Genomic DNA, 25,599 nt, shown 5'->3' on the forward strand with positions numbered 1-25,599 from the left:
TAGCCTTTCAAAAGGAATGACCTCCTGACACCTGTTGCTTGTTGCCTGTCTAATCATCAGGGGCTGAGGGGACACGAGACGGCTATCCCAGGTCCATGTCAGCCTCCCGGAGATTGCGGCTCTATGCCTGTTGTAATAGGGCTGGCGAGGCTTTGAGATGGGCGATGTTCGTCAACTACGGCCAAACGTACCACCAGTAGTGGATACTAACTACATACTTGAGGTTCCTCCTAGGTAGCTAGGTAGTTTACTGCGCAAGTATCGGAGTGTGGGCCACTCACTCTCTAACTAGTAGGGACAGGAGGACGTAAAACCGGTCGTGGCAGCTGGGAAGACGACAAAGCCCATGCAGCGCCACGCATGCTGCCGCGCACCCATGAATGATGAGGCACCAAGTTTTTCGTCTTTTCTTGCGTGGCCATGCGTACAGTACCTACAATATCTGGATCTGATCTTAACTTTGGCGAAATCTTATCTTCCATCCACGTAGACCCCTGCACTTCTGAGTTCAGACGAGGAGTAACGAGTACGAGTACATGAAGTCGCACGATAAGCCACGTGGGCAGAGCCGTGAAACGGTACTCGTCTGTACTCGTCCGTGCAAGTGACACCTACAGTACACATCCCATAGCATAGAGCATACGTACACAGTTTCGCCTTGGGGCTGTGGGAGGGAGGCGTCAGCCGCTTCCACAACAGTCGTCACCACCTAGACCAGTCACTCCCCTCCGGCTACAAGCGTCAACTCCGGTGAGGGAGCACTGGGGAGTTGCATTGTATAGAGGATTCGACCCCAGAGTTTTAGTGGGAGCATGGAGGCATGAATGCTGGGCCAGACGCCTGAAAGTGATGCCAATCCGGGTACCCGGCACACGACACAAGTGTTTTTCCTGGTTAGCTGGACGTCTACTCTCCTCGTACCGGGGGGGAAGAGTTAATGATCAAAATGCAACGATGTAGAAGCGAGAACAAAATACTACTCCGGCTCGGATTCGGACTCGTCCCCATCAATGATCATCGACTGCATCCATGGGGGGGTTGATTTAGCTTACCTCTAGTCAGTAGTCAGGAAATAGTCCGATCAAAGGTGAAATTCAACTGTAATGACACGTGGAATTTTTTGGCGGTATCGACCTCTTTTCCCGACCGCGCCACGGACATTAGCTGGGTCCCTACTGTAGGTCAGTATGCATGGTGTATGCCTGTTGAACAGGTGCTTGTTGCGACTTTGGTGGGTGGAGTCTGTTGGTGAGTGGTACACGTATTGTACTTCGCAAACATTTCTCGACAAGGGTCATCGCGGCTTCACAGAGGTGGGAATCTTGTCATCGCTAGTTCCAAGTGTTATCCGTATGTCGTGGGCATTTCTCTTGATGACCATTCTCCTGTTGGCGAGGTGGCCGTGGCGGTAAATCAGGACAGGATGAATACAGAAGCGTCAAGGTAGCTAGCTACAGGCGCTCATCAGGGGTCGTCGTAACTTCGTTCATTACATTAAAATGCCCTAGATAGCTTGGGTAGACCTTGTAAACACCTGCCTAATACCTCAGGTACTGTATATATGGTATCGGATCCATCTCACATTCACCCACGCCAATATCAAGTGGCACACGGAGAAAATCTCACCTTGCAAACAAAACAAAAACTTCAAAAGGGGTATGAATACCCCGTGCTCAGCTCAGCGATGGTGCGGTCGAATCAAGACCCCCTCATGAAGGATCCGATACCATAGGCACTCTGGCACTGTCTTGTTCTTCCAGAGGAAGTGCCTTGTACCCGACACCCGCACCCACGTCTTTCCCGGTCGCCTTGCCCAGCTTGGTCCGAAGAATGGCATAGGCACGATGAACCAGCGCGTGGACCGGCCGAGAGGCAAAGTTCCTCGTAGCCAAAACGATAATCAAGATGAGGAGCACAGCCAGACCGCCAAACGCGCCGCCATACATCTCGGCCCGCTTCCTCGCTTGCTCTTTGGCGTGTTCCGCGAGACGTTCTTCCTCCGCGAGACGTTCTTCCTCCTCGCGTTGCCTCTGCTCCTCGGCCTTTTGCTGCCGTTCCTTCTCGCGCTCCTCGTTGTTCGGCATGAAGCGGCACGCCACATCGTCGCAGTATTCGACCATCTGCGCCGGGGGGGTAAAGACCTTCTCCACAGCCGAAGCGCCCAGGACCTGGTCGTCCTTGTCCAAGGCTTCCGCGTACGCAAACGTGTATGTTGAGTCGTGTTTGAGCACCGTTTCGAACCCGGTCTTGGGTGCACTCTCAATCTCCTCCCACGGCCCGTCCTTGGAACTTGCTCCGTACAGGCGCCACGATTTGACCTCGGTCGCGCCGTTCCACGAAACGTACATCATCATCTCGTCGCCGGCCTTTGAGTACGTCCACAGCGCAGGCTTGGTCAGCGGTAGTCCGACCCAGTTGTCGAACTTGTGCACGCGGTAGTTCATCACGTTGCTCCATCCGAGCGCGCCGTAGAAGACGATCTCGCCGTCGGACGTGTATTCGGTCCAGAAGGCGTCGTTGCCCCATCCCATGACAATGTTGCCGTTTGGGAGTTGTTGGAAATTGCCCTGCGACTTGGAAATGTGCGCGTGGCCGTCGACAAACGGAGGGTCCAGGTTCAACAGGCAAGTGGCGACTTTGGTTTGGTGGTCAAGTCTGATGATCTGGCCGGTCGAATGAGGCTGGGTCTGGTTGAAGCCGTTGGACCCGTTGTCAAACAGCGAGATGACTGTGTGTGTTGCGTTGTCGGAGATGAATCGCGCGTCGTGCTGGAAAGAGAACGAAAAGCCATTGAGATAGTAGTCCGACTTGGCGCCGTTCAGCCTCCAGATGACATGACCATCGACGCCCGAGATTTTGTATACCGCCGACACGTGCCGCGCCGAAATCAAGTAGTCACCGTCTTCGTTCTTGTCGATTGAGTTGACGTGGAAGTAGTCCCAAGGGCTCCGGGGCGCCTCACCAGAGCCACTGATTTCGGTGGTGCCTGGGTCGACATAGCTCTCAGAGGGGTCGACGTGGTCCAAACTTTGCCATTCGAACAAGACTTTGCCCGAGTCGACATCGACTTCCTGGAACGCTCCCTGCTGGATGTAGCCGAGACCGTCGCAAAGTTTCCAGGGGCATAAATCGTAAACACTGCGGAGATACTGCGTCATGAGCGCCGATTTCCCGTCGTTGATCAGCCTGAATTCGTGCATGTCCGACGACGCCTGATAGCTTCCAGGTTCGACGGACTTGACGATTCGGTAGTGCTTGTCCATGATGATGCCATGACCGTGACCCCATCCGACCATCTGGGTGCCTTGGTAGAAGCACAGATGGACCTCGCCTTTGTACATGCATGTTTGAGGTGCGTGAGAGATGCCGGGTCCGGCGCTTCCAAACCCGCTGTACACCAGATTCTTGTACGGAGTTCCAAGTCAGCGACGAACAGAAGCGAGACGTAGAACATGCACGGAGTACCCTACCGCGTCATTATCGTAAATGTGTACGGATTCCTGGATTTGCTGGTACGGTGATACAAAATAATACCCCGGCGCCTGCTTCTCCGGGATTCTCGTGAAGACTGTCAGAATAGGAGACACAAGGTCCGGCCTCTATACCACCAAGTTCACAATATAGTCAGCGTCGATGGTCATGAGGACCGTCACAGCGTGCACCGACTCACCGAACGGAAGATTGAGATGGGCTGTGAGCGATTGTCTGCCACTATGCTCCAGGCGAAGAAGCAGACGAACAACCACCCGATCGAGTGGCAAGGCGCCGAGAGCCTCATTGCCGCTCGTGTCCCAGGAATAGCTGCAGCATGAAGCCAACAGACCTCGTCGAAGAGTATACCGAATAGGACGGGTCGGGAACGTCAAAAAAAGGCAACACCCAAGTCAGTCTGATGGGCACTCGAATCATGCGCCAAACACGGAAAGTCTGGATAAGAGTTGGTTGGTGATGCGATTACGGCTTGCACTACAGGATAAAACTCCGATTGTCGAGGCGGCTGGGCAGAAAGTGGGTGGAGCCGTAATAGGCAGTTAATGTACCTGTGGGGGGCGTGCCAAGGACAATGGCCCTCCGAAAGTGGCGCCGCGAGGGATCAGTCGGTACTGTACTGTATGGATCTAGTGCACCGTTATCAGCCTGGGAAGAAATAGCAGTGTTCCAAGGATTCACTTGCAGGCTCAGCTCAGCTCAGCTACGTCGTTTGCAACGGATCTTTGGCTGGATCTTGTGCCGGCTGAAGTGCTCATAGAGTGTACGGAATACTTCATTTGATGATCTTCCAGTGAGAAGAATCTGAAAGCCGTCGACACTAGCGGCACCGATTCCCAGAGACTAATGAACCTTGGCTAATTTTCCGGAGAGGCACGAGGATATTACTGTACCAAAAGAATCCTTTCTTCTATAAGGCTTCGGGTTGCTTTTGATATGCTTGCTCTGTACGGCGACGAGCCAGTAGCACAGTACGAGTGCTCCCATCCCTACTGCAGTTCATTGCGAGTACACCCAGCAACTTCTCCTGGCGATCATGGAACTTCCCCTGGAGATCATGTAAAAGACAGGAGCTTCTGGTGGATTTTGTAAGAGACCGAGCATCGGAGGACGAGTATTTTTTTCTTTTCTCCGACCCATCTCTTCACGTGGAACCCGCCGTCGTGGATCTATCGAAGCTGTAGCTCCAAACGGTGAAGCTTATCAATATGCCATTCTACTCGGCGAAAGGCGGGGCCACGTCTTTCCCAAATGTATGTACTGTACATTATGCATACAGTCGACATCGTGCGCCTCTTGGGAAAGTTTCCAGAGTACTCGTAAGACTACGCGCAATCACAGGCAACACCATAGTACGGAGTAGGACGGAGTACAGAGCGTGTATCATCCTCGACCCATTGACCCATCCCCTTAACAGCAACACGCAAGCCGGCGGCACATCGCCAAGTATGCGAGGATTCCTCCAAAATTATTATCCCCATGTCAAGCGAGATACTGTAGCAAGATACTTTGACACACCCTTGCCCGGCCGGCGCCACCGACGACTTAACAGCAAGCCCAAACTCAAGCTTGCATTTTGCATGCGCGCGGCCTATCTCCCGGAGACACAACTCGTGGAAGTGGTGATCATGCGACATTTATCTCTGAAACTCTATTCGGATTCCTGTTCTGGGTCCAAAGATCCTGCCTCTCATACTGCTGCTAGCAATGTACGTACTGTACCACTATCAGTATGGTTCCATCAAAACGAGAACCCGTATCACGGTCCAAAGCGAGAACCTCCCCCCCCCGACCTTCACTTTTTGGTTCGAGAAGATCCAGCCCGCCAATATTAACGCTATCAACAATCTTGGGCTTTGCGCTCCGTCCATCCTCGTAAAAAAGTCGATAAAAACCCGGCCTCCATATAGCACCAAATCACAATTAATCTAAACGCCTAGCTATGTACAGATCGTCTCAAGTAAACATAATATCAGAAATAAATCTTCCTTCAGCTGCACCTCTTCATCTTCATTACGAGGCAGTAGTGAACAAGGATGTGTGCTGGGCCACTTTCGGGAGATAATGCGTGTAAGCAAATGTAGCAGAGAGTGCGGTGGCTACTACAGGGACTCCCACAACCAACGCGCGGAAGATGACATTCATCATCTGCTTGCGATTCTGCGTTCGGCATCGCTCCACGAACCCGTCTGCGTCGTTGGATCTGGGGAATGGCTTGTCGGGAACCGGCTCGCCGAGGTATTCGCACAAGGGTCTCCAGCCCGAGCTGACACGATACTCCAGCAACTTCCCGGGAGGCACCATCTCACGAATCTCCTTGTAGTAGTCGTGAAACCTTTGCTTGCCCGATTGTTCAAAGTCGTCGTTGAAAAAGTACTTCCAGAATTTGCGGAGCATAGGGTGGTATAGCCCAGCGGCCCAGTCAAAGTTTGCGACAGCCCTGAGTTCGGGGTCATTCGCGCGCCAGTTGACCGTCTTCATGACCGACGAGTGCCACGAGTCGACGTCTCGAGTTGTGATGATGACCTTGGCCTCCGGGTACGCTTCGATCAATTCTTTGGCGAATGCGACCGCTGGCCAGTCGCATACAGCCTGGCAGTGACCAAGCAGAGCGTCCCACTCTTCACGGCCGAACTTGCCCTTGCCTTCATACTTTGCCGCAAATGCGTCCATCCAACAGAGGCAGTCTGGCGGGTTTTCGACGCTGGCAGACATCATGTGGTATGTGTCTGTGTACCCCAGCTCTTTGAGCGCGGCTCTCAGCGAAGCCGTCCCCGTACGACCGAGGCCGAGTGCGAGGACTCGCATTGGCACTATCCTCTTACATTCTCGTCGGTTGATGTCGGTCTGATATGGGGTAAAAATATCAGTCGCAGGCTTCGGGGTGTATGGGATGCCGGAAGCCATCTTGAGTTGGTGTAACGAGTGTGAGCGGCTTCTGTGCCAACTTTCGGTTCTCTAGGAACGTGCTCGCGCACCTGGTACCAGGAGTATGGTCGATGAGGTCAATTCCGGGTTGGGAGGAACAAGAAACTGGATAACGAGTGTAAAAGTCTCGAGGGATGCGCTGATCTGCCAAGAGATAAGGATCGGCGCTGGGCAAGGGGGGCAGAACGTGCAATTGTAACGTGGGGATCCGCAAGGAGGGTTGGGAAGCAAAGTCTTGGGAGGCTCTTTCTGAAGTTCTTATGCATACAAACCACACCGAAGGGGGGGAGTCAATTACGCGTGCAGGATGATACGTTGACATGAATGAAGTGAAATAACAGAGGGTCAGGGCGGAAATCAGCTTGCGCAGCGACAGCAGGGAATCTGGGACTCGCAGCAAAGGATCTGACTCGAGCAGAATAATGACCTGATTGTCATTTCACTCCGGTTTCGAGATTCGTGTCTTGTCCACGCGACAATCGTAACCCGTTTCGCAAGCCTGATGTGCTTTCAGAAGCTCTTTTGATGGGCATGACACCCGTGCTAGCTGAATGGAAAAATGTTGGATCCCAATCAGAATGCATCTTCTCGGGTCCTACGCAAGTGCCAAGCCGGCCTGCGGAGCCACTGACGCCTACTCCCAAGCTGGCAGCCCAGTGGGAGAGATTGTTGTGTGGATGATAACCTGAGTAGGCGAGACGCTGGTGGAGCCCGATGTCGTGGCACTCTGTCTGGAGGTGCGGCCCCTGGTTAGTTCGGTACTGTTCAGCCGCAAGAGACACCCGTACGAGGGTTGGTGGCGCTCGTACGGGTCGTACCTAGCCTCAAGGTACGATTCATGGGACAGCTGCGTAAAAGAGATTCCGCAAGCAGGGGTTGCGACAGAGGCCGAGCTCGGTGCCAAACCCAAGCATGTTTCTCGCAGTATCCATAGTGCCAGGGGAATGGATAAGTGGCAGGACTCGATTGTTAGAGAAAATTCGGACCGTAGCTGAGGAACGGCGCATGTGGGACCAAATTTGGGATCAATGGATCATCGCTGCGAGTCGGAGTTGGCTTGAGTAGGAAGCTGTGGGCGGCATGGTTGAAGACGCCACCCACAAGAGATGGGGGATTATTCGTCCTCAGTACCAAACTCATGCCTGTGGACGATGGACGATGGACGATGGACGATGGACGATGGACGATGGGCGATAGGGCGGGAAATGGCCGGAGTCCTTGTGCTTGGGGATTTCTGCTGAGCCGCTAACCATGCCTTACCATCAAACCAGTCCCGGGTGCATGCCGAGACCTTTGGGGCAGATCGAAGTTGATTGGGCAACCCTCCTGAGGTATGGACGGTATGGCAAGACTTGAAATCGAGGAAAAGGTGAGATGAGAAGATATTTATTTCTGTAGAAGAGATTATATACCAGCCTTATGTGGTAACACCATCTTGCGAATGTTGCGCCCAAATGGCGACATCGACAATCGAAATAAAGCACTCGATCTTGGCAGTGCTTAGAGAGAACCTGGTGCCTTGGCATTGAAAAGCAGCCTCTAAACAACAACGATTATCTTGCACTTCCTCCGTATCAACTATCCGCAAAGTTTGAACAGGTGTCAATTGCAAAGACTTGACTTCTGGCAATTTCGATTGACGGACTCGGCATGTTTGTGACCCCTGTCTTGAACAATCAGTCAGGAAAAGGCTCACGCTACGATGCTAAGTTCTTTGTCCTGATATTAATCCAGACACGGTCAGGATGGTCTTGAAGATGTCGTACTGAGATGAATCTCGGTGCTCTCGAGGGATGCCTAGGACTCAACCTCGCTTTGGTGCAGCTCTTTGCTTCGCCGAGGAGACGGAGTGTGATCCTTTCGGTTCATTCTGCGACGACCAATCTCGTCGTACCTCAACAAGCCACCATCCGAATTCCGAAAGACATATCCGTCCTCTCATTACCTTACCATTCCAAGATAGGACAAGGCTATGGTTCTTTCTGTTAAACCTTGTACTAGAACAACGCAACTGGCCGCGCTGTTCTCTCGGCGAGCAGATCAAGGGCTGGATGCAATAGTGGCAAGAATCCCCACTATTTATCGTTATGTTCCCATGCTTTATGAGAAAGCCCAACACTGATGATGGCGGATGATGACGGAGCGAGGACATGTATCCAGACGGCGCAAAAACAGGCAAGTTAAGAGTTCAAAAAGTAAGGGGTAGGAAGACGTTCCTGTCGGCTGCAGTCATCCCGGTTGTCAATGTCTACTGCGGAGCAAGCGCTCCCAAGTGGTACGATTGAATTCAGGTTGTAGTAAATATGTTATGATCCGCAGTAGCTTATCGATAACAACCCTTCGCAATATTTTTTTTGGTTCTTTGCAGGGACGTCGTTCTGCGTTTGCCAGCCGAACAGTGTGCGGAAGAATCGAAATGTTGAGAGAAATGTAAGAGCATGCATAAGTGAAATGTTTTCATCTGCTGATAAACCTGCAGTAAGCCTCGCAATGCCAGGACGGCTCGCATAGTCAAAGCACGAGAGCCACAGCAGATCGAATCTCGCAAGAGAGTTCTGCTATTACATGGCAGCAAGTGCCCGCAGCCTGTGTCTTCAGTGCTCAAGACTCTCCATACTCTGACCAAACCCGACTCAGTCCTCCTCAACAAGAAGAACAGCGACATTTACCCCTTTGAAGACCCTGCTTCTCTGGAATTTTTGGCTCAAAAGAATGAATGCGGTGTGGTGGTGTTTGGGACACATTCTAAAAAGAGACCGAACAACATCATTTTGCTCCGGATATTTGATGGAAAGCTCCTCGATATGGCAGAACTCCTGCTCACTCTGCCACCGGACCAGCCACAGAAAGAGGAGAAGCTACAAATTGGCGTAGAGATGAAGCCCATGATACTTTTCTCTGGATCGCAATGGGACGACACTTCGTCTTCCGAGCAGGCTACACTCTACCGGACAATAAAATCTCTGATGCTGGACCTATTTCAAGGCGAAGAGATCTCCTCAGTGGACGTGGCTGGCCTACAGTACCTTCTCATGATTGCCGCTGGTGAGAACTCGGATGGTTCGACCGACCTCAACGATCCCTCAACCAAGCCCATTCTCCACCTTCGATGGTATCGGATCAAAACCATGAGGTCAAATAATGCCAAAATCCCCCGTGTCGAACTCGATCAAATAGGACCCAGCTTCGATTTTCGAGTCGGCCGACTTCGTGAAGCCGATCCTGGAGTTATGAAAGAGGCAATGAAGCATGGTCGGCGACCGAACGAGGCTCGCACAAAGAAGAATATTGAGACTGACCTGGTCGGCGATAAGATTGGTCGGGTCCATCTTGGAAAGCAGGATCTGAGCACACTACAGACAAGAAAAATGAAGGGCCTGAAACGATCACGAGACCTAGATGATGAAGACGTGAACGGCGCTGGCTCGCAGGACGATGCTGTCAGTCAAGACGAGGACATGGCCGACGGGGGTATGGAACTCGATGAAGACTTCTCGGATGATGGCAGTAGCTTGGGAGGGTCGGGCGACGAAATCAGTATAGGTGAGGACGAAGATGAAGAGATGGGCGACAGCGAGCAGAACGAAAAACCGAAGCGACAACGTATTTCATGACAGCGACGTTCCCAATCGATTCCCACTACTTCCACGACGACCTTGGATGAACGATCCTACAAGAAGCATGAGATCTGCACCGGAGGTGAGGCCGGACGATCAAACATGGTAGCCAGCGAGTGACGTTGGTGTCTATTTTGTCAATCCGTGCAGAAAGTCGAATCAGCCCCCTCTCGAAGTACATGCGAAATTTTCTATCACCAGACGGTCCAACAATGCTTTTTCCCGGCAGTCATACAGCGATCTTGGGAAGAGTAGAGACAACGACGGATCGCACCATGGGCCTGCACTGTGATGGAACTTGAATCACGTCCGTTGCTTCACAGTACCTCCGCGGGTATGTAATGGCCAAACATGTATAAAGTGCGATGAACATGGTCCAGCTGCTGGGGAGGTCAACGATAGAGCAAGTATACAGTATGAGCAGTATGAGCCGAAGAAAGTTTCCTGTGTGGGGGCGGCATATTTGAATGGGGAGCCGTGATCGTGATGTAGATAGAGAATTGGATTTACAAAATAGCCGAGGTATGGCGGAGAAGTCACTCGACCAAGGCCGAAAGAATGTGGGGAGGGAAAGCTACTTACACATCGTACTCCGAACCTAAGAGGCTACAGGCTTACAGGCTTCGAGCTCCAGGCGCCCTATAGGCTGTGAGAGTCGCCCAGAGCCTGGACGACCCCTCGTCAAACCCCCAGCTTTTTGCCGTTCACATGCGCCGATGATGTCGCGCTCTCGTGTCCGTCGCCGAGGCTGTTATGAGCCTCCCTCCCTCTGTTATTCTGCCCACTGACATTGCCTACAATTCGTTCATGCTGCGGTTGCTGTCGCCGTTGCTGCTTGTCAATCTCCCCTGCACTGTCCTGCGATCACAGCATCCCACATGCCAGTTTGTCTCATCTTCAGTCTGCCAACACCTTCATGACGTGACCCTTGCAACAACATCTCGTCAAGCGCAGCCCGACCTCTCCTACCCCAGATCATTCCGCCTCGGACTACACTCCTCTTTTGCGTCGCACAATATACCGATCTACGGGTGTAATAACCTCAGGCATTGATCAGACAGCCATGGATGTACTCAAAGTAGACCTTCCCTCCACGGTGGTTCGTGACTGTGACGCTGACACGGATAGGACACCGCTGAATCCATCATCCTGAACCCGGATCTCGCTCCTCTCCTTGCAATCCTCAAAGCCGCTCGAAATGGCGCCGTATATGGGGCCAAGGTCCGATTCCCTCATGCCCTTGTTATGGTCTTTCTTTTTCGCTCGGGGTCAATAAGAGAAAAAACACGATTAGTCCTAAAAGCTACCAAACAACATGCGAAGAACCTCGCTTCATTTGCGGTAGTCTACAAGTCCGCCATGTTGGTATTAAGGCTTCTAAACCCCACAAACCCCGGGAAAGAAGGGCCATACGATACATTCTTTGCTGGATTGCTGGGCGGATACACAGTCTTCGGTCGTGCGAAGCAGGGCAGGTGAGGCCATTTTCTCCGAACAACGATCTGGAACGAAGGTTGACATTTTCCAACTCCAGTGTAAACCAACAAATAGTCATCTATGTTTTCGCCAGAGTCATGCTCGCTCTGGCGCGCCTTAGCATCGAGGCCCCAGCCATGACGAGTACAACGCCTACGCCGACATTGTGGACGCAGAGACTATCACCCGAGACAAAAGCTATGGTCCAGAGAAACGCATGGCCTGTGTTCGCCAGCTTTAGTTGGGCTTTTGTAATGTACATCTTCAGATGGCAACCTGAAAGCATTCAGCCCAGTTTGAGAAGCAGTATGAAGTACATGTAAGTATTGGGCCAACTGCGGATTCATGAATGGCTACACTGACTCCTTATTAGATATGTCAATTCGGATTACTGGGACTCATTGAAGAACTTCCTCATCTACAACACATAAAAGTACAGGATTTTTGGTTCTTGCATTTGACTGGCGTTGGTTTGAAACGCACCATGTGTACAACCTTGGGATTAGAGTGTGCAAGAATATCATGGTGTATGCATTGCTATGTGAGATGAAGAGCATGTTATATTGGATCAGATGGTGGCACGCGACAGCATGGCTACCGATATATCCTTGGGTGAAGATTGCCGATCTATTTTGCTTCCTGTGATGGGCCACGAGTTTGCCCCCTTTCGGATCTATACCCAAATCGCAAGGCCTGGGCGGGATCAAATTCCAGTCTATGAAAGTTGAACAGCCGAAGTCGATGGAGACGGCGGGACGACATACATACTGGCTGGATTGAATCAGCCTTGCGGAGCTGATATTAGCGAGCTTGGTCTCTACTATGTCCAGAAGCCAGAAACTCAATGAATGGTCCTTTCCCACAGATTTACCTGTCTCCCATACCCGCATATGGTTCTGCATCGAGAGATGTGTTACTGGGCTAACTCAGTGGACCAAGTACAGCGCCACGTCGTCCAGACCTCCCTCGAACAATTCGTCATTATCCAACAGGTAGGAAGCTCCAGCTGAAGAGCAGTCTAATCCGGTTAAAAAGGTAGTGAGGGGCCCATTGTGAAATTTGGTTCCTCTGCGTGGCTTTGAAAACATTCTGCTCATTCGTAACAGCACATATCTATGCAAAATTGTGCACAAGATATCGCTTCACAGGTTCGGGATCAGTTGCCTGGCGCCGCGTCCACCCGGGCAAATGATTGGAATCTAGAGGACGGCGACCAAATCTCCTTCGGGACCGAAAAAACAACGCAGCTATTTGTCGATTCTCCTTTGAACAGAGGCGCCGAGTCGCGAGGATCACAGAAGATCCTATACACTATGTGGTTATGGACTTGTTCGTGGTGCAAGAGTGGTCTGATACCCAAGGAAACGGTATAGTCAAGGACCCACGTGATTTGCTAACGATGCCGAGTCGGAACGCGTTTCAACACGGTGCAATCTGAATGGCAGAGATGGCACCGATGGTAGGCACAGATAATGGGGCCCTCTTGCTATTGGACGAGTTGAGTGAGTTATCATTGTGGCTGAGAAGAAGTTGGAATTGAATGTGTGAAATACTTCCTGACTGCTTCTTGGGAGGATGTGCAGTTCTCTTCCTCCGTTGTCCTCCGCTGCTCCTCCAGTTCGACATATCAACGGTCGGAAAGGAGAGGAAGTAGGCAGGGCACGAAGGGATTATCCCGAGAGAACACTTAACCTTGCCCACAGGACAGCAGCGGCCGATAAGCCAACGACCTATCGCCTGACAATGGAAAACAGAGGCCGCCTTGGCCTCTTGTACGACGAAGAAACCGACCTAGAAATCGATGCGTTGTCAGGGGCCTGGCTGTTGCCACCAGCGGCATTTGAGTCGCTCGAGGAGGACGAGGGGCCTGCACGTGCCGCCGATGTTGACATTGTCCTTACGCACGTCGAGTGGGTTGGCAGGAGCTCACCGAAATCTGCTATCACCAGGGTCCGTGTTCAGATCATGCTCAAAAGTCACGAAACGTCAAGGAAGAAGACGAAGCGACCTTTCTGCTGCGAGAACCCGCAAGCAAAGCATGTACGAAACAACAAACACCTGACCGCCTTATCAGGCCAGAAAGATCAGCGGATCAGTGTCATCACACTTGCACGACAAGCGGGAGATACGAACGTGGAAGGGAATGGCAATGTGAGATGTGAAAGGACGACGAGCTTCGTCAAAGAAAAGGCGACCTCTTTCTGAGTTGCACCTTTGCCATGTGATAGATGGGCGGGTTCTGGAGGTCGTGTTCACCCTCAGAGGGCATCTCTGTTGTCGGTAGAGGGTACGGTGTTCTCGTTGGCAGTGGCCATTCTGCGATCAGCATGGAAGGACAAACATGTACAGTGCAATGTCTTGCTATCAGCATCAACTAAAGACATGGGTCTACGAATGGGATGGGTCTCTGTGATCATGCTCGATGTATCTGACTGCCATGTGATGCAAAGGGTCGAGGGGCGTGCCCCAAGATCGCAGACCACAGACAACAGACCCCATGGTGTTGGTATCAGTGCAGTCATTGTACGGAGGCTTCTCGAAAACCCACTGCAAGGCCACCGAATTGATGAGACATGATTACACTCACCGCCATCACGAAAGATGGGACTGTGGTCCCAATGTCAAGTGACATTTCGTCGCCAAGGGGTCCTAAGCCTTGCGTCAAAATGCTGATGATAATGTGCGATGAATAGTCTGTATCCAACAGGAACCCGGGGGAATGGCTGACAATGCTGAGTGATGCGTGAATTAAAAAATAACTGGTCCACCCACCTGCTTAATCCTGCTGCCCTGAACTTGCTCCCCAAAGGACGGAACACGGACACGTAGCAAGGCCCAGAAAGCTCTAAGACTAGTACAAAATACCCAAAGGCGCCCAGCTCGGCGAGGCCCGAGTTCCCCTGCATATGGCGTGACTTGGGTGGCTTTATGAGCATGAGCTAGCTATAGCGAGTAGTTGGTGGGGACGCCTCAGCCTTGTCTCGGTTGCGAGAAATGTACTCGAATTATGCTCACTGGCCGGCGACCGCCAACAAGTGGTGTGAGGATCTACATTACCGCTCAGCCTGGACCAGCCGTTTTTCTCGAAGCTGTTGATGACTTCGTGTGACCTCGTAATCGGCGTTGCCAACGCGTCTCTTTTTACTAAGCCATTGCATGTGTTGTCTCGCCTCTAGGTTTGTCGTAGCGGATATCCGACATCTTCCGATTGCTACGTGCGAGTACGATACTTACCATACCTCGCATTGAGACATGCAAGAAGCCGGGGGGGTGGCAGATGACTGGCCAGCCTCATCGTCCTGCCCGTATGGCGGACGCTGATTTCCGTTCTTGGAAAAGGGATGCGCAAAGTATATGAACCGCCTCCAGCAACGTCCATCTGAACCTGTGCCTTTTCTTGCCTCCATCAAACAACAAAGCCTCAGCACAAGCAAACAAAGAGCATCCATTTTCACCCACCCGTATCACAAACCACCAACCGCCAATCACACTGTACCCGCAGTACACAGCAAGACCCAATGGCGCCACCGGCGACAAAATGCACAAGCGTTGCTTCTGAAGCGACAATGCACAACTACGGCGACAGCTGGTTCGAGAACCTCAACAAGTTGGCTGCCGAATACATTGAACGCAGAGAGTCTCGACAGGAAAAGAAGCCAGCACAAAGTACAACGCAGATGCATTCCTATGGCGATTCCTGGTTCGAGAATCTGAATTCTCAACGAGAAGAACTTGAACGCCGGAAATCGCACGACTCGTCTATTTGTTCTTCTCCGTCTTCGTCGTCTTCTTCTTCGCCACAACCACTACAACAACAGCAACAGCAACAGCAACAAGTGCGGCCTGAAATGCACAACTACGGAAGCAGCTGGTTCGACAAGTTCGAACCAATGTGGGAGGACTGGCAGCACTTGAGGAAGGGTGAGTCTGAGCCTGCCCGAGCTTAGTTCTTTTGCAGCACATGCTTGGCTGCCTCCAGGACTGAGGATATTGGGAAGGCTGACTTGGTATTCGCTTGCCTTCTTTCGTTTTGAAGATGTCGATACGACAAGGAAGCTTGACCATTGCTATATCGACAGCGACGACGAAAGTTGCGAGCTTGGCATATGAGAAGGGAGTGTGGACCAAAACATAACACACCCATGCAAAGATACGACGACCTCGCACCTTTTCGGCAACCTGGCACTGTCAATGCTTCAAGGTTGCCTATGAACATTTACGACTCGTGACATTCCTTTCTGGACGAAGGCGGTTCTTAGGCGTTTTTTGGGAAACAAGAGAGAAGGGGCCCAGAGCCCAGTTTTAACCACCATCGGGAAACACTGTTTTAATCTTCCGCGGAGAGTCGACCGGCCGAGATGAAGATGTTCTATCCCTCCCCCGGCGGACCGAGGATATGGGACGTGATGTTCTCCACGACTTCCTGCTCCGTTTGTTGGCGATCCATTTTCAACACTATCTATCGTCAGATGAGGTTTCTGGGAGAATGGATATCGGAATACAGTCATACACCTAGATGCAAGAGATACGACATACCACCCGTTTTGTGTCTTGTCCGATTGTCCTTAATGGAGTGATATCGATATGATGGGACATGAAAGGGCACGGCAAGAGCACGGCAGGACAGCTCAGGGCAAGAGACACGCCAATATACCAGGTACGACCACTTGTAATAATAATGATACGAGAACCACTCCATCTCTCTATTAGACAAGTTAGCTTGAAGATATGAGTCCGTCAGATTGTAAGCAGAGGCGTCCAATTGGATAAGCCAGCTCTCACCATGGAAGCGAAGGGGGGTTTGTGCATTACGCGTGTGAAGTTAGGCGAATCCTCTGGCCACCTCGATCCACCTTACTAGGTAGGCAGGTAGACGAGGGAGGACCTGTGTGCTGATTGGGACGTCCCGATCGATATCTCGCGGTGTCTGTCCACTCGCTCCCTCGCGCGTCTTGTCCCCCTGGCATTACAGTTACAGCCACTGGGCTGTACGGCGGCACGAGAGATTGAAGCACTGAACGGAGTTCGTCCAAACATCTGCTTGCTTCGAAGGAGGAGAGCTAGCAAAATAGTGGAGGTGAAGAGTTCGGAGTATCAGGCCACGAAAAACACAGTCTTGCCCTGCTCAGCGCTGTACGGGTACTAGTTAGTAGTACTGATAGTAAGTACACTGCCTCGACCTTGTAACTTAGCACCACGTAAAGTATAGTCTTGGTTGCTAGTCATGGACCATGCTCATCCTCACCGTAGTTCTGAGAATAAAATGAAAAAGAACAGTAGTAAGATGAACCCAGTCAGATTAGATGCCAGGACCTGATTAGAGTCCCCTTTGTATATTTGAGTGAGTAAGGACTATCAGTACCCGCAGCAGCAGTAGCAGCAGCAGTAGCAGCAGCAGAAGTTGTTGCTATTCAGTCTCACGGATATATATACGTACACACACACACACACACACACCGAATACTCCCCGCCAGCCTCGTCCTTCGTGTATATCTGAGATATCGCATCGTTGTTATATACTTGTTGCTTTGGTTAATAGTCAAGACTAAGCCATTGCAACTCCCCTGTATCCCCCTATGAATGCAAGAGCAATAGTATAAAATCCTCCCTTTCATTCGCTAGATAGGCAGTAGGAATATACTATTGATGATAAAATAAAGATATAGCCCCCTCCCCGTCCGTAACGCATGAAACAATAACAATTTCTTCGTTCGTCGTCATCATCATCATCATCATAATAATCACCATCAGCATCACCATGATTCGATCGATGTATGTCGGGTTTTCAATTTGAATATGCTTTTCACCCATATCCTTTCTCCCTCATTGTTTGTTGAAGAAACAACAACATAATCGACAAGAAGACGATACGACAATATGACAATGTGACAATGTCTCGTCTCTAATCCTTGTCCGCGATCTATGGGGGAGCAAAGGTTCGTTCTACTGGTCGAAGAACAGTGCCGTGGTTAGCAACTGTTCCAGCGCAGATTTCGGTCGCGACTGCACGCCGGGAACCTCGTCTGAGGCTGAATCGTCACTCGACCCGCCGGACTGAGAATCTTCCAGGCCGGTCTTGAAGCGGTACTGGGCCTGTCGTCTTCTTTTCCGCTCATGCCGCTCCGGGGATCGCTGTTGGTGTGGAACTACCACTCCGACGATGACCGGCTTCACATCTTCGTCGGCGTTGCCGCGGTAGCTGGAGATGACGCTGCCAGTCTCTGAAGTTTGGAGAGAACTTGAACCACCGCAGCTCGAGGCGTCGGCGTAGTCTACGGAGTTATCGGCCTGAGAGGAGTCTGTGGGCTTGCGTTGCAGTGTTGGCGTGGTCGGCGTCGGCGGAGGTAGACCACCTAAGCGGTGCTCGTGGTTGCTGTGTGTCTCCGGGAAGTGCCTGGAACTCTGGTCTGTGAGGCCATGGTTGTTCATCTTCTGCTGGCGGAGTTGCTCGCGGATACGACGCATGGCGTGCATGTGGCTTCGGAACCCGTGCTCAATGTCGTCCAGATTCGACACGCCGCTGGGTTGGTGGTGTTGAGTGTTTGGGTCGAATCTTGGTCGTGTCGGCGGCATCGGAGACGGCGGAGGTTCCGGGATCGTCTGCACTCCCAACCCTGGTGATCCGTTATTCAGCAGCGGCGTGATGTAGCTGCGGACATCTTCGCTGACATAACCCGGTGGTTCGATGGGTCGGGCAATCCTGTCCGTCGGCCGTCTGATGCCTGTGGCCACGTCCGAGTCCCATTTGTGAAGGACGTTCTTGGTGACCTCGGACAGAACCCGCCACTCCTCGGTCTCGGACACGTCTTTGGCTCTGGCGAGTTCGGCGTGTGTGAGGCATGAGAGAAACACGTTCAAACTCTCGACCAACATGGACAGCTTCCGTCGAAAGTCTTGAATCGTCGCTCCTTCGTACGTGCATTCCGGGTGCGTGAGCCAATTCTTCACGATAGCGCGTTCCTTGGTCGAACTGGACAGGTACAGTCTGACGAGGTTGTGAAGTGGTCGTAATGCCGACCCCAGAGAGGTCAGGATCTTGGTGAATGTCAACGCCCAGCGTGCCCTGTCTGGCTGACGGTCAATGAGCGTTGACGTTGTGCCGACGCTGTGTAATGAGTCCAGGCTGATTGCAATGGTCCAGACCTCGAAACGGAGGTTTTCAAAGTCCTCTGATACCTTCTGCATGCCGTAGAATGTGTGCCATGCCAACTTGCATACTTCTGCCAGCGAGGCAGGCGTACTGCTGGTGAATCTCATCTTCTGTGCCATCGTAGTTGTCGTCGTGGTAATCTATCGAGAGAGGGTGTTCGTGGAGCATGTGTGCATATGTATGTGTATGTCTGTGTGGGTGAGAGGCTCAGTAGACTATTTAACCGGGTCAGCCGAAAAGAGTTGCCTCCCTGGAGAGGACGTACGTAGAGCCTTTTGCCTCTCGACGGTCCAAATTCAACGCATGGCTCATTTGCCTCCGCATGTAACGATCATCAAAGGGAGGATTGAGGAAGGACAATAGCATGAGAGGGGAATGGTCAGCCAGCGTGCCTGGGGAGGCTAGAGCGTCACGGCTTGACATGTCGCACCACCTCGTGGCCTGACACATCCTACTTACAGGTCTCCACTTTGAGCCCAAGAACACACGGATATGATATCCCGGTAGCCTTAATTTCGAAATCCACACCTGAGCCGTTTTAATTCATTCAAGTCCATTCAACCTTTGACTGCTGGCACGCCACTTGTTGGAATGATAGGCGGAAATGGGTCCCAAGTCACTTATCCTCATGTGTACTCCGAACACTGGGGGAGGGTCTAGAGCCCCGAAGCCAATAGGCGTCACCAGTGGTCTGTCAGCCTGCCTTGTGTCAGTCTTGACTCTTACCGTACACACTGCGGCTCTGTACCATCCAGGCACTTTCGAAGATCCAGGCTTTGAGCCTTGACTTTCAGGGCACGGAGTCCAGAAGATTGAGGAAGTCGCAGGCCAAGCAATCGTTGATGCAAGTTAAATCCACGTCGAAGATTGGAGTATACCGTCGACGAATCCTGGACAAATCCACAAGCACCTGACAACGCGTGTCGCCTTTGAGCAAACGGCAGGCCAGGCAATGGCCAAAGAACACAAATCCAATCCAGTGTGTACCAAAATTGTCTAGTCGTGGATTGATGGGATCCTACCAACATCATTGTACTGGTCTGCCCGAGCGCTGGGGTCTGTGCTTGGCTAGAGGTTAGGACTAGCTTGTCCATGCAGAGTAACACAGCCTTACCAACCATACTCGCCTCCGGGTCAAGTCCAACATAGAGACAGCGTTGCCAGGACTTCCAACCGTCATGGGCATATTGGGTTGCAGTCGCTGACGTCGTCAGCTGTGTGAAACATTCACATGGCATCATTGCTGCTCCTAACTCCGGTTCAATGATCTAAGCCTTGATAGTGTATCGATGTCACCTGTTCTCTAGAGACAACATCTTCACAGAAGGTGGTCATCAAGAATAGCCTTCGCAATACAAGGCACGGGTCGCTGTCATAACATGTGCGCAATGTACACGATCGAGCTACTACTAGTGTATCCATGAATCTGAGTTTGCTTTTCAGAAGATAGAGGGGGCCTTACCTCATTATTTCTGCCCAAGTGCGATGAACACATCAGACTAGGTCGATTTAGACGCACTTGTCTAGCAAATGGAAGCCCGGACTCAACCAAGATACAGGACTGGAACCATTCCAGAGCAAACATAGCCTGATACCAATGTCACCTGTCTGGCCCGGGTAAGCCTGCGCCGCGTCGACAGGACCTGTATCATGGCTCGTATCGAAAGTCCTTTCCCCCCTGTCGAGACAGAACTCTAAGCAGGAGGACAGGAAGCTTCTCAGCTATCATAAGGTCATGGCCAACAGGAGAAGTCAGATCACACAGCGCAGTGGGTCAGTGGCGCTGTACCTGGACATATTGTGTATAGTAGTATGCTGTACGGACCAAATCGTCGGTAATCTTGACCACGGAAGACTCAGTACTCCATAAGACAAACACTGATTGGTATGATGGGGAGCGATGAGGGCTCAAAAGTCCCGTAATAGATGCGCCATATTACCGTCGACGCCCAACATCCAGAGCGATGGGCCATGATGCAAGATGCAATCATAGCTTCGTTGAGAGCTTAGATTGAAGTGGTGTGCAGCGCGACGATTTGTTTGTGGCCACAATGGACCCTTGAGCCTTTGAACCGACTCCTTGCGTGACATCTGGGACTGTTTCTAGTATATCATCACCATGGGATTCCATCCTCACCTTTACTCAACAACAGCAGATCTTCTATCATTCAGCTATTACAGCTCCAGAAGCTCCCTCGAAGAAACTCGTTCTGCCGAATCTCAAATATCCTCTCACGTACTCGGGCTCGACCTCACTCACCGCCAGCCAACCTTCGCGAATCATTACTTCAACACCAATACAAAATGCGCCGAGTGCCTCGATCCATTCAGACAGCTGTGAGGCCGGCATGGAGACAATCGCTCTTCACAATGTCCCAAAGACTCAAGCTCACCATGTACCACTGGCTCATACTTAGACCATACTCTCAGAATGCGATCGTGGTGCGACTGTCAGAACCCAACTTTGACTGAGAGACGTTCAGACACCCGGTTCCGGGATGTCTGCTTGCGGAGGACGGAGCAACGACGCGCACAATAATGCACACAATACGCTCTCGGATCTGTGAAAAGGTGGTACCTTCTGGCGGCCGCGCTCTCCCGCTTTAGGCGGTACCCACCGTTACGCTCTCTGGGTATCACACCACTCTCCGGTCGTACCACCTTCAATCTTCGCTACCCTTTACTCACATTCTCAATGATTCTCCGTCCCCTTTCTAAGGACACGTGGACTGATGCAGTGCCTCGTACGACTATGCTTCAAACCTACACTACGCCCCGCTGCAGCCTGGATGACTTAGCAGATGATCTAGCGGGGTCAGGCCTGACTGGTCCCGCTATGGTCCTACACCTCAGGTATTCAGAAGCGGCAGTTGATCATCATACGATGTACTTTGTGAACGATTCTTATTCTACGATTGTGCTGCATGAGGGGAGATTAGTGTCGTTCGTACCCAATACTTCAGCCTTCGATATCCCCCGGACCATGAGAAGAAAAATTCGACAACACGGACGAACCCTCTTACTGACATACTTTTTTCTCCCCTGATCTGGCTCTTTTGACACAATACTCTCTCTGCAATGGACAAGTTATCTCAGCCCAACTCAAGACACGCAACCAGCAAGGCTGCACCGAAGTCGCCTCAGCGCTCTCCCTCGACTTTTACCTCGTCGCCAGTTCTTGGCTCAGACATGCGATATTTCGCATACAAACTCGGCACTATTTCCAAGTTCAAAATCGAAAAAGAGGCCCGCAAATCGGAGCCCAGACTGCACAAGCTGGTCGGCCACTGTTCGTTGTTCGACAATGCACGCAGGTACATTCTCGACACTCTCTGCCACGATGACGAAGAACAGGATGAAGGCGCTGTCGACTCTGATGACAAGTGGTCTCTGCATGACAACAAAGACGACGAAGACGGAATCTCATTCGAATACGTCGAAGACGTGCAGCAGAAAGAGAGGCACAAATCTCGATCCAAATCTTCCAGACACTCTCGCGGCGTAGTGGCCCTCAAAACCGAGGAGATCACACTTGACGATGGCAACGACGACAACGAGAACGAGGTAGAAGATGACGAACTTGAATGGGAATACCACAGCGACTCAACAGAGGCACACGATGACGAGGACGACGAGGACAACTGGAGCGACTCAACGTGCGAAGAAGACGACTCCCAGGAACCTGCGTACTCCCACCACAAGGGTATGGATATCTACCCGGCAACGCATTCGAAGTACACCGCTCAAGATGACGTCCTACTGTGGTCACAACAACCTCAAGTCATGACACCAAGTCAGGCCAACAACCTGCTCATTGAGGCTTTTGCTTAGAGTCCCTCTGGTTTTGGCTTGTCTCTTGGGGATCCCAGCTACCCCTTCTTTTTTCTTTTTCCTTCAAGCAAGGCGTTTTTGTGGCGGGCAAGCTCTTTGTACAGTTCAGACATGAATGACGAATGCTTTGCGACCTCGGTTCATAGTGGACCAGTATTCCGTACGGGTGGTTATTTTTATGAGTCATGATACCCAGATGTGTCTGTGAAGTGTCTGTTGTGACTTGTTTCTGACGAAATTGTTTCCAATGAAAAATTTATTCAACACAATTCCATTCATCTATTCCTATATTGACGCATCATTTCTGGACTGCTGAATCCGCAGCAATCAATTGAGTTCCAGGACCAGTTCGCACGAAGAAGAAGGATTCTCAACCAACTTCGTCAATGGTTGGTGCTTACTCCTACGAACTCCCTAGTATCCAAAGGCAACATGGAAACAACATACAGCACACTAAGCCGAATCACGGTTTTGGCAGCATTAGACGAATAATCCGGCGAACTCCTCCTCGTCCCCATCCTCCTCTTCACCACAGTACTCCTCGCAGGTACTACTGTCCTTAGTATTCAGCTTTGCATTCTTCTTTGCTTCGCCCAGGGACTCTTCCGTCTCGTCCGGCGCCTTTACGCTCTCTCCCACCGATCTCTCGAACGGATCGAGGCCAGAAACCTCGCATGTCTGCGTGATAGTCTCGACAGGTTCTCCATTCTTGAATACCCGTTTGTAAATGGTCTCATGTCGGTGGAAGTAGGGCTCTGATCCCGAAATGGCCCTCTCTGCGTTTCCAGGTAGTGAGTTCAAGCATTGTGGTTGCGAGGCAAAGGCGCTGGCCATGTCTGTGATCTTCTTCTTTCCTGCTCCAGGAGCACATATTTGCGGAATCGGAGTGTCTGCGTTTGCTCCCGTGCAGAGTGATTCGAGTGCTGGAGGCTTGAAGGGAACTTTGGGCTTTTTGACCCTCGCGGAGAGTCCGTCAACAGCACTCGTTTGTTCTTGTTCTAGTTCGGACTCAGGCTGTCGTTCAATGCCAGGAGGAGTAGAGACATGTCGGAGGCTGGCGAGCTCTCTGGGAGTGAACTTCCATCTCAGAGGAGAGTCTGGCGGGGTCGGAGGGCGAATGTAGAGGTCGTATTGATCATTGGTTTCTGCCATGCTTCATTCATTTGTTTGTCGATGGATAGAGAGATATTAGGCATAGGTCAGTGGCGTAGATAATCCCCATCCTTATGTCGATATAGGCCGGGTCAGGTGTGTTGGATGAATCGAGAGTAAACCTTGCTACGAAAGTTCCAGCAATCTTGAGAAGCCCTCACCTCGTTTACGGGCAAAAATGCCACTGCCAGAAGCTTCCCGATTAGTGCGCCGCATTGCTTGCTCATGAGGTCAGGTGGAAGTCCAGACATGGGTTTGAAGAATAAGGTTCCCGTGCCGGAGGATGTGGAAAAGTATGTAGGTACTGACCCTGTCACACCACAGGGACGTATGTCGCCGAGTGGCTGAGAGTGACCTGATCTACGATCCCGCGAGGCTGGGCGGGTCAAGGGGTAATTGTGGAGACCACAGCCGTCACCCTACAGAGCTTGTTACCACACGGGTATGATATCCGACACCGTCTTCCGATGCCGACTATTCTCGTAGAGTGTAGCGAGGCGGAAAAGAAATCCCTCGCTATTAGTGCGATCAGGCTCGTGATTATCAGGCAATGCGGGCTTATTGGGCTCTCGGTGAGCCTTATGGATTGCGGTCACTGCCTTGGTTCATGTGGTGGTGTCGCTTCTCATCCAGTAAGTAGTTGTACTATTTCTCTCCAAGCTGCTTGTCACCAGCACAATCAGGTGCCCTGAGTCTCGTAGGGACATGGACCATGGTCTGGGAGCCCGTCCCCGCCATGCATCGAAGACAGACGCTGAGATGTCATGATTGAGCGCTTTAGTCTGTGGGGAAACAGGGCCAAGGTATCCAACCGTCAATGATGGACTCATTATGGCAGTAGAAAGTGCTGTCTCTTTTACAGATTATTAATGATACATATTCTCTTTCTCCGATCCAGTCCGAGAAGATACGCGCTTAGGTCTCGCGCACAGTATTCCCTCATATCAACTTGAGTTGGCCATTGATCAATGGTAATCAGTCGTATTATGTCGCTTCGTGCAACATCATAGACGCCGCAACTAGACATCCTCGCAGGTAACCCCATCATTAGATCATAGCATCCCCATTTCCTCCCTTATACAGAATTAGTTAGAGGCTCGTTACTGATACTGGCCGGTGGCGATGGATGGTATTTGTCGTGATTACAACATGCGCAATGATGTTGCCTTTCATTACGCGTGTTGAACAACGGAAGGCTCCTCCAACTCACGGAATGCTCCAGCTCGATCAGGCGAAGGCAGAATGATACGACCGCCGATCCAGCGAATGCTGCCCTGAAGAAGAGTCAGTCAACCGGGTAAAGGTACGAGGAATAGTAGTAAAGGCTGCATCGTTACTCACAAATTGATAATCATAAAGGCAAACATTGCCTTGACCAGCTTGCAGTCTGTGGAGAAGTATGATTTTTGAGGCCTCGTGTCAAAGTACTTCTTGATAAAAGCATGACAAGTTGCCGTTCCATCATTGTCCCATACTCCTATCAAGCTGCTCCAGGCAGCAACAAACAGGCCGTCAAACACAGCCGCCACAGTGAAGAAGACAGGTCCTCCAAAGATGATTGGAAGTAGTGTCAATCCTGTATAGACAGTGCAGACGCAGGCAATCGCGAGAGCAGCGGACAACTTCGATGGTACGTTTTGATCCTCGCTGGAAAGGGTGCTGATGAAAGCTGCTGCGAAACCGATGATAGGGATGGAGCATACGACCTCGATGATTCGCGTGGCAATAAGGAACAGTCGCAAAAAGACTTCGTCGAGGGCTTTTGAGAGCTCGAGCTCTCTTGTTCTGATTCTGAACTTCATGGTTGTTGTTGTTGGTATGGTAGTAGTCAGTGTTTCACGTACGTACATCAATCAATAGTCTAAAGCTGTTGAAGCATGGCATTGCAGTATTCACATGCAATCTATATGTCTCGACAACCTACCACCACTTACTCACATCAAAAGATTTGCTGGG

The 25,599-nt window shown here is 51.4% G+C and overlaps 10 protein-coding genes across 10 annotated transcripts; 5 read left to right on the forward strand and 5 right to left on the reverse strand.

Moving 5' to 3' along the window:
- Window positions 1-1,709: 1,709 nt before the first annotated feature.
- Window positions 1,710-3,778, reverse strand: PV08_00717 (uncharacterized protein; the record flags this gene model as incomplete). Its single annotated transcript, XM_016375082.1, has 3 exons — window positions 1,710-3,404; window positions 3,471-3,599; window positions 3,671-3,778. 3 exons carry the CDS (start codon window positions 3,776-3,778, stop codon window positions 1,710-1,712), a joined length of 1,932 nt encoding a protein of 643 aa, XP_016240358.1.
- A 1,724-nt stretch (window positions 3,779-5,502) lies between these two features.
- On the reverse strand, window positions 5,503-6,396 carry PV08_00718 (uncharacterized protein; the record flags this gene model as incomplete). The annotated part of the gene is made up of 1 exon (XM_016375083.1): window positions 5,503-6,396. One exon carries the CDS (start codon window positions 6,394-6,396, stop codon window positions 5,503-5,505), a length of 894 nt encoding a protein of 297 aa, XP_016240359.1.
- Window positions 6,397-8,833: 2,437 nt separating this feature from the next.
- PV08_00719 (uncharacterized protein) lies at window positions 8,834-10,031 on the forward strand (the record flags this gene model as incomplete). The annotated part of the gene is made up of 2 exons (XM_016375084.1): window positions 8,834-8,847; window positions 8,897-10,031. 2 exons carry the CDS (start codon window positions 8,834-8,836, stop codon window positions 10,029-10,031), a joined length of 1,149 nt encoding a protein of 382 aa, XP_016240360.1.
- Window positions 10,032-11,097: 1,066 nt separating this feature from the next.
- Window positions 11,098-11,941, forward strand: PV08_00720 (uncharacterized protein; the record flags this gene model as incomplete). Its single annotated transcript, XM_016375085.1, has 4 exons — window positions 11,098-11,112; window positions 11,163-11,509; window positions 11,569-11,829; window positions 11,884-11,941. 4 exons carry the CDS (start codon window positions 11,098-11,100, stop codon window positions 11,939-11,941), a joined length of 681 nt encoding a protein of 226 aa, XP_016240361.1.
- A 1,312-nt stretch (window positions 11,942-13,253) lies between these two features.
- Window positions 13,254-13,715, forward strand: PV08_00721 (uncharacterized protein; the record flags this gene model as incomplete). The annotated part of the gene is made up of 1 exon (XM_016375086.1): window positions 13,254-13,715. The coding sequence occupies one exon, from the start codon at window positions 13,254-13,256 to the stop codon at window positions 13,713-13,715; it is 462 nt and encodes a 153-aa protein (XP_016240362.1).
- Window positions 13,716-15,028: 1,313 nt separating this feature from the next.
- On the forward strand, window positions 15,029-15,457 carry PV08_00722 (uncharacterized protein; the record flags this gene model as incomplete). The annotated part of the gene is made up of 1 exon (XM_016375087.1): window positions 15,029-15,457. The coding sequence occupies one exon, from the start codon at window positions 15,029-15,031 to the stop codon at window positions 15,455-15,457; it is 429 nt and encodes a 142-aa protein (XP_016240363.1).
- Window positions 15,458-17,453: 1,996 nt separating this feature from the next.
- PV08_00723 (uncharacterized protein) lies at window positions 17,454-18,779 on the reverse strand (the record flags this gene model as incomplete). The annotated part of the gene is made up of 1 exon (XM_016375088.1): window positions 17,454-18,779. The coding sequence occupies one exon, from the start codon at window positions 18,777-18,779 to the stop codon at window positions 17,454-17,456; it is 1,326 nt and encodes a 441-aa protein (XP_016240364.1).
- A 2,959-nt stretch (window positions 18,780-21,738) lies between these two features.
- Window positions 21,739-22,491, forward strand: PV08_00724 (uncharacterized protein; the record flags this gene model as incomplete). The annotated part of the gene is made up of 1 exon (XM_016375089.1): window positions 21,739-22,491. The coding sequence occupies one exon, from the start codon at window positions 21,739-21,741 to the stop codon at window positions 22,489-22,491; it is 753 nt and encodes a 250-aa protein (XP_016240365.1).
- A 480-nt stretch (window positions 22,492-22,971) lies between these two features.
- Window positions 22,972-23,643, reverse strand: PV08_00725 (uncharacterized protein; the record flags this gene model as incomplete). Its single annotated transcript, XM_016375090.1, has 1 exon — window positions 22,972-23,643. The coding sequence occupies one exon, from the start codon at window positions 23,641-23,643 to the stop codon at window positions 22,972-22,974; it is 672 nt and encodes a 223-aa protein (XP_016240366.1).
- A 1,172-nt stretch (window positions 23,644-24,815) lies between these two features.
- On the reverse strand, window positions 24,816-25,445 carry PV08_00726 (uncharacterized protein; the record flags this gene model as incomplete). Its single annotated transcript, XM_016375091.1, has 2 exons — window positions 24,816-24,912; window positions 24,985-25,445. The coding sequence occupies 2 exons, from the start codon at window positions 25,443-25,445 to the stop codon at window positions 24,816-24,818; spliced, it is 558 nt and encodes a 185-aa protein (XP_016240367.1).
- Between the last annotated feature and the right edge of the window lie 154 nt (window positions 25,446-25,599).

This window comes from Exophiala spinifera (genome assembly GCF_000836115.1).
Source record: "Exophiala spinifera strain CBS 89968 unplaced genomic scaffold supercont1.1, whole genome shotgun sequence".
In the NCBI taxonomy this organism is placed as follows: domain Eukaryota; kingdom Fungi; phylum Ascomycota; class Eurotiomycetes; order Chaetothyriales; family Herpotrichiellaceae; genus Exophiala; species Exophiala spinifera.